General features: G+C 56.2%; 2 protein-coding genes across 2 annotated transcripts in view; one reads left to right on the forward strand and one right to left on the reverse strand.

The window, feature by feature from the left end:
- PALM3 (paralemmin 3) overlaps positions 1-5,300 on the forward strand; it is a 10,082-nt gene extending 4,782 nt beyond the window's left edge. Inside the window, exons 3-6 of the mRNA XM_045289700.1 lie at positions 782-971; positions 1,108-1,180; positions 3,287-3,332; positions 3,457-5,300. Of these exons, the coding sequence (XP_045145635.1) occupies positions 782-971; positions 1,108-1,180; positions 3,287-3,332; positions 3,457-5,087 (1,940 nt within the window). The 3' untranslated portion in view covers positions 5,088-5,300. The remainder of the gene's footprint in view (positions 1-781; positions 972-1,107; positions 1,181-3,286; positions 3,333-3,456) is intronic.
- Positions 5,301-5,642: 342 nt separating this feature from the next.
- The window catches only part of IL27RA (interleukin 27 receptor subunit alpha), a 21,247-nt gene continuing 14,825 nt past the window's right edge, over positions 5,643-12,064 (reverse strand). The window contains exons 8-13 of the mRNA XM_004715577.2: positions 10,868-10,969; positions 10,635-10,793; positions 7,189-7,314; positions 6,665-6,752; positions 6,400-6,493; positions 5,643-6,287 (exon numbers count right to left, since the gene is read on the reverse strand). Of these exons, the coding sequence (XP_004715634.1) occupies positions 6,102-6,287; positions 6,400-6,493; positions 6,665-6,752; positions 7,189-7,314; positions 10,635-10,793; positions 10,868-10,969 (755 nt within the window). The 3' untranslated portion in view covers positions 5,643-6,101. The remainder of the gene's footprint in view (positions 6,288-6,399; positions 6,494-6,664; positions 6,753-7,188; positions 7,315-10,634; positions 10,794-10,867; positions 10,970-12,064) is intronic.

Raw genomic sequence — 12,064 nt, forward strand, 5'->3', positions numbered from 1 at the left:
GGGGGGGGGTGTTCCATCATCAGGGGGATGACAGGGTGATGAGTATCTGGGACTGTGGCCCTGAGGTGATAGTTGGCCGCTCCGCTGGATGTAGGGCTTATGGGATGCCTGCCTCAGATGGGAGGGCTGTGGAGTTAATGAGGTGTCTGTGGGGTTTTTGGGTGACTGTCCCATTAGGGGAACTGTGGCTCTGGAGTGATGGTATCTGTTCCATCTGGGCGGGGCTGAAGGGGTTTGGGGTACCTGTCCCATTGGGGAAGGCTATGGCTCCGATGGGGTGGATAGCCATTCCTTCAGTGGGGAATATGGGGTGATAGGTTATGTCTGTCCCATGAGGGGGCTGCGGCCTTGGGGTGATGAGGATCTGTCCCAACGGGGAGGACTGTGGGGTAATGGGGTATCTGTCCCATTAGGGTGACTGTGACCGCGGGTGATGAGTATCTGTTCCATCTGCAAGGACAATGGGGTGATGGGGTTCTTTCCCATAGGGGAGGGCTGTGGCTTTATGATAGTGGGGTATCTATTTAATCAAGCAGGACTGTAGTCTTGGAGTCATGGGATATCTGTCCCATCCGGGAGGACTATGATCTTGGGGTGATGGGTATCTGTCCCATCAGGGAGGGCTGTGAGGGTGATGGGGTATCTGTACAATGGGGGGGGGGCTATGACCTTGAGGTGATAGGGCGTGTCTCCTTGGAGATGGCTGTGGGGGGTGGTGGCATGTCTGTCCCATCTGAGAGGCTCTGAGACAATAAGCATTCGGCCCTGGTAGGACCCTGAGTGGGGTGGGGAAGCCCCATGACCAGTCCCACATCTTCCCCCGCCCAGAGGAAGTCACTCCGGGAGCGCTGGCTGATGGATGGGGCGGCGGAAGAACAAGACCGGCCCAAGGACCCTGCCTCGCAGGATTCCCAATCGCCTGAGGGCCAGGCCCAGGCCCGTATCCAAAACCTGGAAGACAGCTTGTTCACGTGAGTAGGACCCTGCCTGCTGACCCTGCCCCACCCCGCACTGCCAGAACCTGGGACACCCGCCCCCACCCCCAGGGAGGTAGCAAATTGGGCCAGGAGGCCTGGCTCTTTCCCAGGAGTCTCCTCTCTTTCCCAGACTCCAGTCCCAGCTGCAGCTGCTGCAGAGTGCGTCCACAGGTGCCCAGCGCAAGCCTTCCTGGCGCAGACAGGTGAGGGGTGATGGGTCTCTGTTCCATCGGGGAGGCCTAAGGGGGTGATGAGCCACCAAGAGTGGAGCTTGAGAGCAGGGGCAGTCAACACAACCAAAGGTGGGCCCCCCTTCAAGCGCAACTTGGCTGCCAGATCTGATTTCAAATTGACCCTCTGCTGCCCTTGGCTCTGGGACCTGGGGCAAACGGCTTCCCAGGCAAGAATCTCAGTGTCTCCTGTCTTAAGTGGGAATGGTGACAGCGTCCACCACCAAGAGTTGCTAGGGGGGTGGGGTGGGGGTGGGGGCGGGAGGAGGGGTCCTGTCGCAAGGCTCCTAACCTTCTACCTGTAACAGCATATGGGGACATTCAGAGAAAGGTAGCTACCATGGGTTGAGGAACCAGGCACCAGGCACACCTGGTGGTGCAATGCATTTAGCTTAGGCTATTTAACCTCAGGGTCTAAGGTTCAAACCCACCAGCTGCTTCTCAGGAGGAAGAGGAGACTGGGTGCACACCTAAAGATTGTACAGCCTCGGAAACCCAACAGAGGAGAGGGGAGCTATGAGGAGGGGTCAGTTTAGTGGCTGGGAGCTTGGTTGTTCGGTTGCATATGGCTCAGATGAGCAGTTAGGCAGAAGGTCCGGGTGAGAGGTCCTAGGACTCAGCTTTAGAGGAGGGAGAGGGTCACCACCAGTCACTCTCCCCTTGGGATGTGTGTGTTTTTATCTTTTTTCATTTTGGTGGGGGGGAACAGCACCTATAGAGAGTACTCATTCCCCTCATATGGCAACTAGGCTTTTGAGATTCAGGGTGCTGCCTGCCAGAGTCTGACTTCCACAGTCTCTAGTGTCTCACCTCCCCGTGCCTGTCAGACAGGAGCCCTGGTGACACAGTGGTTACTCAGTGGGCTGCTAACTACAAGGTCAGTGGTTCAAAACCACCACCTGCTTTTTGGCAAAAATGCAAGGCTTTCTCCTCCTGTAAAGACTTAGAGTCTCAGGAACCCATAAGGGCAGTTCTCCCTTGTCCTAGGGCAGTGGTTCTCAACCTTCCTCAGGCCGCGACCCTTTCAGACAGTTCCTCGTGTGGTGGTGACCCCCCCCCCCCAACCATAACATTATTTTCATTGCTACTTCATCATTGTCATTTTGCTACTGTTATGAATTGGGCGACCCCTGTGAAAGGGTTGTTCGACCTCCAAAGGGGGTCGTGACCCACAGGTTGAGACCCGCTGTGCTATAGGGTCGGTGTGAATTGGCACTGACTTGATGTGGCAATAGGTTTGGTTTGTTTGGGGGGGGGGGCACAGCCACTGCCTGTTGGATGTGAGTATGAGCCAGGCGCTCATTGTTGCATGTGCTTAAGCATGCCCCCAGCCCTGGGAACTCGGGCTACAGTGGGAGGAGCACCATAGTGAGGTGGGGGGGGGGGCATTTCAGGAAGACTTCCTGGAGGTGGTGACATTAAAGCTGACTCTAAATGGGAACCAGGCAAAAGGCAGAAGGGTGTTCCGAGCAGAGGGAGACCCAGTGCAGAGGCCTGGGGGCTGGAGAATGAGTGAGCATAGGCCAGAGACCCAGCAAAGAGCCGGGAGCTGGCCTGGCACCCTGCCTGGTGGCCCCTGTGCCCCTCTCTTAGTGCATGCCAACCTCTCCCCCTCTCCCTCCAGCCACACACTGACCCTCTTTTCTTTGAAAAGGCTCAGCTCATTCTGGCCTCTGCCTAGAACGCCCTTCCTCACCTCTTGACTCGGCTGGCTCATCTCACCTTCTGCAGAGCAGTTTACCAATCAGTACTTAACCCTAAAGGAGGCACCCCACCCCCCTGTCCTATACCTCGCTGTCCTATCCCCATCCACAATGTCAGTGCCACGAGCACAGGACTTCCATCCTCCTGGCTGGAGGTAACCCCGATATCTGACAAAGTAGGTCCCCAACACACAGGGAATAAGGGAAGGGACCCAGTATTGATTAAGAGCACCCAGTGGGCGTGAGATCAAGGGCAAGAAGCCAGGCACTGGGGAGCCAACAAGGCTGTTAGAGCAGGGTGGGCACAGGCACACAGGGAGCCGGGGGATGGGGGCGCTGAGCCTGACCTTGTCCCTTGTCTCTGCCTTCCCTGCAGGGTCACCGTCCTCTCTCCCAGCCAGCTCTGGAGGCAGATCCAGCAGGTGGGTGTCCAAAGTCAGGTCGTCCTCAGAACGGGTGGCCCAAATGGACTGAAACTGGGGACTCCTGGGTCCCTGCTCACCCCGAGCCCCTCTCTCTCCTCTCCTTCCCTCTCTGACTGCTCAGATGCGGCAGATGCAGATAAGAGAGCCTCCTTGCCACCTTCACTGGCCGGCATGTCCCCGGAGTCCCCTTCCGAGCCCAGCGAGGAGGCTGCCTTGAGGCAGGCCCCTGGGGTGACGGGCCCCTCTTCAGAAGCCAATGGCCCCTGCCCTGGGCCCAGCCCTCCTTTGGAAGGAGCAGCAGTGGCTGAGAGGGGGGTGGATGAAGCCAAAGGAGGTGGTGTAGTGGAGGTGGTGTGGGAGGGGCTGAGAGCCACAGAGGACTGTGCTGCAGGGGCCACCGGCCCAGAGCTGGAGGCAAAGGTGGAGGAGGTAGTGCTGGCGGCCATTGGGGACAGGCAGGTGGCCGGCAGCCCAGAGCTCCCGTTGTGGGTGAAGGAGGACAGGGAGATTGTGGAGGTGGTCTGGGAAGGGGTAGGGGGCATGGAAGGCAGCAACTCAGAGCACACAGGGGCGGGAGGCTCAGGCCAGGAGGCCGCACCAAGGCTCCAGGAGCAGCTTCCGGAAACAGTTTCTAGAAAAGGGTCAGAGGCTTGTAGGGGCAGCCCCGAGGGCAACGGGCAGGGGGGCTCTGGAGGGGAGGAGGGGTCTTTCATCTGGGTGGAGAGAGTGGCCCTCAGTGAGGAGTGGGAGGAGCTTCTGGTGGAGGGCCTGGAGGGGCCCGTGGGCAGGCAGGCAGGAGATGGGGGTCTGCTGGGATCAGAGAAGGGAGGCAGTGAGGAGACCTGGGAAGTGGAGAGGAGGAGAGCCGAAGAGCCCCAGGGGTTAGAGGAGCCGGGAGCTGAGAGGGACGGAGCTGAGGAATCCCCCGGAGTAGAGCAACAAGGGGATGAGGGAGAGGCAGGAACAGAAAGGAGCGGAGCTGAGGGGTCTCCGAAGACAGAGGAAGCAGGAAGGGAGGAGCAGCCAGGGGCCAAGAAGAGAGCTGAGGACGCACGGGAAGGGGAGATCGCAGAAGCTGGAGGATCGCCGAGAGCAGAAGAAAGTGGTGAGGAACAGCCAGGGGCCGAGGAGAAGGAAGAGGAGGCCCTGGAAGACAAGAAGGCAGGAGGGGAGGTGCAGCCGGGGGCTGAGCAGAGAGTGGAGGAACCAGGGGAAGTCCAGCAAACCTCAGCGGGTGGGGATGCACGAGAGGAAGAGGGCAAAGGGGGTGAGGAGGTGGGGCAAAGAGGTGAAGCCCCACTGGAGGCAGAGAAGACCCAGGGGGCTGAGGAAGGTCTGAACGCAGAAGAGTCAGCAGCGTCCGAGGGCGCCAAGGCACCCGAGGCAGAGGAGGTGGGTGAGGCAGGTGCTCCCCAGGAGGCCAAGGAAGAGCTGCAGCCCGGGGAAAAGCAGGAAGGCCCCCCAGAGGAGGAAGCAGCAAACCCCCAAACCTCCGCTGAGGACCAGGGCCCTGCGGCAGATGCCACGCCCCTCCAGGCTGAGACCACCCCCTCGGAGCAGCCCTCCGAGCGCCAGCCTCTGCTTCCGGTGGAGGGGCCCAGCGCCAACACCACCACCACCACCACCACCACCACGGCCCACCCCGCGCCCACCTATGCCCCGGCCCGGCAGCCTGAGCCACCTGCCCCCACCGAGGGGGAAGAGGCGGCTGGCTCTAAGCAAAAGACGTGCCAGTGCTGTGCGGTTATGTGAGGCCGCAGCCCGCCTCACCCAGCTCCTCTCTCAGCTACCTCGGCCTCTTGGCAACCAGCAGAGGGTCCCCGGCACAGACAGGGCACCGCGGGACTTGGCCCTGGCCCCTCCACCTCCACCTGGGTTTCCGGACCCCCTGGCCTGCCGCCTGTGCCCCTGGCCGCCTTCTGCAACAAAGCCTTTATACTTGAAAATAAAACGTTCAACCACCCGGATGGCTCGCAGCATTTGTCGGTGGGCATGTTGCTAACACAGAGCCAACCCCCACCCACCCGTCTTGCAGGGAGGTCAGGAGTGTGACTCAGAGTAATGGGTTTAGCTGGTGTAACAAGAAGACCTCAAGCCGCAGGGGTTACAAAACCATAGAGGTTTATTTCTCCAGGTGGTTCTGGTCCGCGTGGTCATTCAGAGACAGGTACCTTCCCGCTTCTGTCCCACCCTCTCCTTGGGCAGGCGGGAAGCTGGATGGGAGGCACAGCTATGTGGCAAACGACCCCTCATCCCCTCCAGGGTTTTCAGGCCCACCATACTGGGGCAGGAAGTGAGGGGGCACAGAGCACCTAGGGAGGCTGGCATCTGCTGGCGTGGTGGGCTACGCATCGAGCAGGGTCAGCCGTCCGAAGCCACTAGAAGCTCCGGGAGGAGAAAGGTGAACCTCTCTGCTCCCATCCAATGTTACGCTCTGGGAATCCCACAGGGACATTCGACCCTATCCGGCCCGGTCGCTGTGAGTCCCAGCTGCCTGGTCGGCAGCGGGTCTGGTTAGGTTACAGGACAGACTGGGAGGCAGCGGGTGTTCTTCGTTGCAGACATTGGCTGCGAAGCCCCTAGTCGGGCCCACCTTTCTTGGTGCAGGGTGGTAGGGGAAGTCCTTCAATTCCCAGCTTGTCCTGTTTGGCTGGGCTTGAAGGGGCCCTCTCTGAGCCTCCATGTCTTCATCTGTCCATAGCACTGTTCTAGGGCGCAGGCGAGCACCCTTGTGCCGCGGCCTGCATCCCCAGCCAGGGGGTAGGGTCAGGCTTGTACCTGAGTTCTGGAGGGTCCCAGAAGGCCCAATTCCTCGGGAGTGGGCAGGAAGTGTTTCTCATACCCCGAGTCAGGCGCAGTGGGGGGCTGGGGGGCCTCCAAGCCTGGCGGTGGCTCCATTTCCTGCACCTCCAGGATGGGCATGTCTGAGGAAGGCTGGGCCTGGAACCCCTCCTAGGAAGGGGGTGAGCATGAGATCCAGCCTCTTGCCCCTTCCTTCCCAGCCTCCCCAGAACCTGCCTCCCAAGCCCCCAGTGGGTCCTGCCCGCCCTGCGTTCCTGCTTACCTCAATATGGGGCAGGCCAGAATGGCTGTTGGCAGGGTCTGGAACCTTCTCCCAGACCCAGCGCGGCAGCACTTTGTGCCAAAGGTGGACACACCTGCCAAGCAGGGGTGAGTCAGGGCTGGGGGCCAGGTGACTAGATAGCCAGGTCCAGGTCACATGGTCCAGGAGCATGCTAGTTGCTCTCATGCCTCCCCTCGCCCAAGCTTGGCTCATGCCCAGCTGCCCTCCCCAGCCAGGAAGAGGTGCATGTGCCCGAGAGCCTCACCGGCAAGAGATGGCCAGGGCCAGGCCCACCAGGAGCACACCCAGCAGCAGTAGGACACATCGCAGAACTTTCCACTTTACGGTGTTATCTATGGAGACCAAGGGGGGGCGGGGCGGTGTTGGATGAGAAGGTAAGGCTTCTGAGTGAGACAGGGCTTAGGTGGGGGGGTTGTAAGTAGGGAGGGCTTGTGACTGAGCAAGGTGACCCAAGGGTCAAGGATTGGGGGTCCGGTGAAAGACAGCCATTGCCTGGAAATATAAGGGGCCTCTACAAAGTTCATGGACTAATAGGGTGAACAGATCATGGATATTTTTCCCAGGGAAATTTTGAAGCCCCCTCCCCCTCCCCCCTTGTACACAGCAGTACTAAAGAGAAGAAGAATTTCCCAAAGCATGGTCAACCATGCCCTCTATTGAAAGAGTGCCCACTTGAATCCCAGGTAACGATTCTAGACTTCCCCACCACCACCCGCCTTAAATGGAGCAGGCCCCCTCCTTGCAGGAGCCCCACTCTCAGCCCCCTACCTGGTAGATGCAGCTGGATGCTGGGACCAGGTGGACCCTGTCCCGCCCTGGTGGACGCAGTCATCCACAGCTTGCAGGGACCCCAGGGAAGGTTCGGCAGGGTGGCATTCTGGGTGCCAGCACTCACTGAAGGGTACACCAGAGTGGTTGAGGAGGTGGGTAAAGTCGCACCTCAGGGACTTTGTATACGCTGTTCCCTCCACCTGCAACCCTCTGTCCCCTATATCCACCTGGCTCTTTCCCTGCCTCCTCGAAGTCTTTGTGAAGAAAACGTCTCCTCCTCATCCAGGCCTTCCCTGAGCCCCACCCCCTTTTAATCCCCCTTTGGAGGATTGTTAATGTTCTCTCCCATAAAATGCTGATGATGTCTCCTAAGGGAACCCAAGACATGGATAAGCCACAGTTATATGAATGGATTTGGGGATCACACTTAATTCTAGCCCCAATCTAAGAACAATTCATTCTCATGACACGGTCCTGCTCACCTTCATAAAAAGACCACTGAAGATAGGGGTGCTACAGAAAAGTGTGGTGAAGAAACTAGATGGTGCCTGGCTATCAAAAATAGCAGACATCTAAGTAGTAAGGTGTCAACTAAATTCACATGGAAGAAGCACAGCAACCTGTGTGACCCAACGACTATAAATCATAAAATCAAAATGGAATCAGAGCTTAAGTTGCAAACACTCGGTTTGCAGAAGGCTATGGATGACGGTAGAAGCCCCAAATCCATTTGCAGGGTCCCTACATGGATTAAGCTTCTAGTCAGTACCCTCTAACCAATGACCAGGGATGCAAATAGCCTTGCTTTCAAAGCAGTTGATTATGGCAGATGTAGTTAGGTTAAAATGTAATACTTATCTTTTTTTTTTTTGTAATACTTATCTTGTAGCCTCCTTTTTGACCCATTTTAAAGGAGCCCTGGTGGCGTAGTGGTTACATGTGGCCGAGATCTGCATGGTGGGCAGTTTAAAACCACCAGCCGCTCCTTGGGAGAAAGACCAGGATGCTTTCTACTCCAGGAAACAGTTACAGTCTCGGAAACCCACCAGGGGTTGTGCTGCGCCGGCATGGACTCAACAGCAGTACATTTTGATATTTTTGTTTTTTAACCCACTTTACAGTTGTTTCGGTTTTTAACATCTTCTGTTTTCTTTTTTCTTGAGTTTCTGTTTTGTCTAGCCGTTGCTGTGTTGATTTGCTTGTTTGTTTCCTGTTTGTGCTGTGCATCACTTTCTGCATATGGAACTCAGGATCGGTAGATCCATAGAGGTAGTCACTGGATTGAAAATTACCCAGAGGCATGACAGGGGCGGATGGGGAGGGGGAGGGGGGCGTGCAATGGGCAGCTGAGCTAACAACCACAAGTTTGAGAAGAAGATGTTCTGAAATCGATTGTGGCCATGACTATGCCAATCGAAAGATAATGAAATGATCAGATTGTCTGACTGGTGAAGTAGATGCCCATAAAACTTTTTGAAAACAGTAAATTTAATAGAAAATATAAAACCAACCAAATAAACAATAAAATCAAATGGCAACCCCTTCACCCCCGAAAGGGTCGAGGTTACAGTCCAGCCAGAGGTACCTCTGCGGAGCAAAGGCCTGGGGACCCATTGCCAAAGGATCCAGTCACGGGAACCCGGAGAGACAGTTCTGCACAAGCACATGGAAGATTGCCCTAAGTCCAAGTCAACTCCAAGGCAACTGGCCCTTGGGCACAGGTCCGAAGGATAAGCCAGGAGATGCTGTGTGCTTGTTTTGTAAGGGCCTCTCAGGAAAGGGAATCACTATGAAGCTGACCTGCAAGTTCTGGAAGAATCCAGACAGACTGGGCGTCGGTGAGGCCAGAGGACCCCTTAGATCAGTGTTTCTCCACCATGACCCCCCCTGGGGGTGGGGTGCTGGAAGGATCTGGAGGGGCTGCGAAAGTGGATGGCCGCCCCTTTATCCTGGTGTATGGGCTACGGGACAAACACTGAGGAACCGTTCTTTTTTTCTGCAGAGGGGGCAGTGGGCCACCGCAGTTTGGAAACCTCTGCTTTAGACGGTTGTCCTTGGGGAACCGTCAAACCTCAAACCCAAACAGCCCTCCAGAAGTCATCCGTAGACCAACCAACCAACCAGTTGTATGGGAAAAAGGAAAGCCTGTCACCCTTAAGAAACAAACCAAAACTCAGATGTACAGGATGGCTTCAAAAAGTTCGTGGAAAAATCTAATGGAAAGAGGATAGAATGTTTCCACGGACTTGTTGAAGCCAGCCTCCTGCTCCCTCTCCCACCCCACCCCTCACGTCCAAAGGGACCAAAGTTATTGTCACATCAAGTCCATTCTGACTCATGGCAACCCTATAAAAAAGCGAAAAACAAACTCACGGCCATCAAGTTCATACGGACTTAGAGTGACCCCCTGCGGGGTTTCCAGAATACCAAGCCCAGCCATTCTCCCACAGAGCTGCCGATCAGATCACGCAGATTGCAGCCCAAGGCTTGGCCACTACACCACCAGGGCCCCTCCCATGGTGACCCCATAGGACGGGGTAAAACTGCCTCTGTGGGTTTCTGAGACTGTAACTCTTGACAGGAGTAGAAAGCCTCCTTTTTCTCCCACAGAGTGGCGGGTAGTTTTGAACTGCTGGCCTCAACGTTAGCAGCTCAACCCATAATCACAGCGCCACCAGGGTTCCTTCAGAGACCAAAGTCCAAATTCGCTGCCATCGGGTCAAGGCATCGTGTCTGAGACGGTAACAGTTTCCAGGAGGAGAAAGCCCCGTTTTTCTCCCACTGAGCGGTTTTGAACCGGCACCTTGTGGATCGTAGTCCAGTGCGTAACCACACACCACCAGGGCTAAAAGCTTAGACTCAAAGGTATGAACAAAGTAAAATAAAAAGCATTTGTGATCCTATGGATGAGCCCTATTGACATTGGAGATGGGGGTGGGCCTGTGGGGGGGGGCATCTTTTCTCATTTGCCAATGCTTTGCTAGCTTGTTTTAGAAAATAAATAAGTATTCAATGAAACCACCCCATGGAATTCTGTAATCCTTTCTATCACTTTCCCTTAATCAAACAGGACAGCCGTCTTTCAATGTCAATAAATATAGATCTCAAGTCCTCATCGTAATGGCCAAATGAAAGTGCATTACACTGAGGGCTGGGGTGGTTATTATCCTCCAGGGCATAGGTTCCCAAACTTACTCTCTTTTCAGGGGGAAAAAAATTGCTCTGGTCCTTAACTTAAGACAGAGAGCAGGTATTTCAAAGCCTTCTTGCCCCCATTGTTCCAGTGCCCTCCATGGGGCAATATATTGCTTCAGGGGAGTCCATGGCATCACCTACTCACCCAGGAGCTGAGGGGGGCCCAAGGTCCCCTCTGGGGATAAAAGGTGGGAGCGCCTGATGGGGTGGGTCTTACAGGGTCGCAGAGGCAAGGCAGGGAAGCTTACCGTTCATGCAGAAGGAGACATCGGTTTCATCCTCAACACACAAAGTGTAATGGGTGAGGTGACCCTGAACTTGGTGCCTTGGGATCTCTCCCCATGCTATGGTGGGGATCCCTGCGGGGGCATCCTGGAGTCGCCAGAGCTTTGGACCTACGAGGGGTGCTGGGGAGAAAGTCACTGGGTGAGACGTGCGGAGCTTCCAGGACCCTCCATCCTTCAGCCCCCTCCCCTCTTACCTAGTTCTTCTATGAACCCCCAGATTGAGGGGGCGGGAGCCACTCCCCCAGGAGAGACTGCGGTCACTGTGATCTTATAGGGGACTCCTTTCTCGAAGTTTCCTGAGTAGGGAAGGAGCAAAGCCCAGTTAGAGTTGACGTTGCTTCTCCGCTCATCTCCTACTCCCAGAAAGAGGCCCCGAGACTGGAGTACAAGTTCCTTCTGAGAAAGGCGCGCCCAGGCTGAACCAGCAGGGCAGGGTGCAAGGGAGACCAAGGAAAACTGCCAGTGCAGGATGTGATAGGAAAGCAGTTCCCACGGAGGGAAACAGGGGCGCAATCCCTCTGGGGACCTCTGAGAGGCAGCAGAGAGCACAGAACCTCAGAGTCAAGCTACCCTGTGGGGAGGAGGGTGCTGGCGCCTTGATCCATCAACTCCATCTCATCCTACTGGTGGAAGCCTACTTCTGAGGTTTCTGTGCCCCAGCCAGGCAAAAAGCTCCCGGGAAAATGCTTCCAGAGAAACTCCTGGGAACATCGAATGCCAGTGCCGGCGGCCGGGAGGTGGTACAGACTCTGAGAGGGCATGGCCGTGGGGGCACCCACAGCTCCTGGGCAGCAGGTGAGAAGGCCTCTCTCCAAACCCACTGTCTCGGCGTGGCCTTGCCCAACGGAGAATTGTCCAGAATCGCAAGGCCCCTGCTTTTGCCTCAGTGGCACAGAGGTTAAGGACTCAGCGGCTAATTATAGGGTTGGCAGTTCAAACCCACCAGCCTTCTCAGAAGGAGAAAAATGGGGCAGTCGGATTTCCGTAAAAATGGCAAACTTGGAGGCCCTAGGCGGTAGCCGTACTCTGTCCAGTGGGGAGCTCAAAGTGGGCTCAACAGGTATGGGTTTGGGGGGGTTAACCCATACGTGTAGACTTCAGGTCTCTTGTCCTAATTTCTACCCCGCACCTTTTTGCACGCCCTCTTTCTTAAGTGTTCTTCCAGAGATAGTCTCCCCGCTAACAAGACCTGGCCCAGAACCCTTTGAGGCCCCACATCTGAGCCCCAGCCCCTGGGTGGGTGCCGCAGTGTGCCGAGCCTCAGACACCTAGTCGGCAAGGAGCGCAGGGACTTACTTACTAATCTGTAGTAAAGACTCCCATGTGTTTTCTACTGCCTCTGCCAAACTCATGTGAAACTGTTCACTACAGATTAGCAGGTTCTGGAAAGC

Source organism: Echinops telfairi, unplaced genomic scaffold (assembly GCF_000313985.2).
Source record: "Echinops telfairi isolate 266 unplaced genomic scaffold, ASM31398v2 ScPeMD7_30;HRSCAF=105, whole genome shotgun sequence".
Taxonomy (NCBI): Eukaryota; Metazoa; Chordata; class Mammalia; order Afrosoricida; family Tenrecidae; genus Echinops; species Echinops telfairi.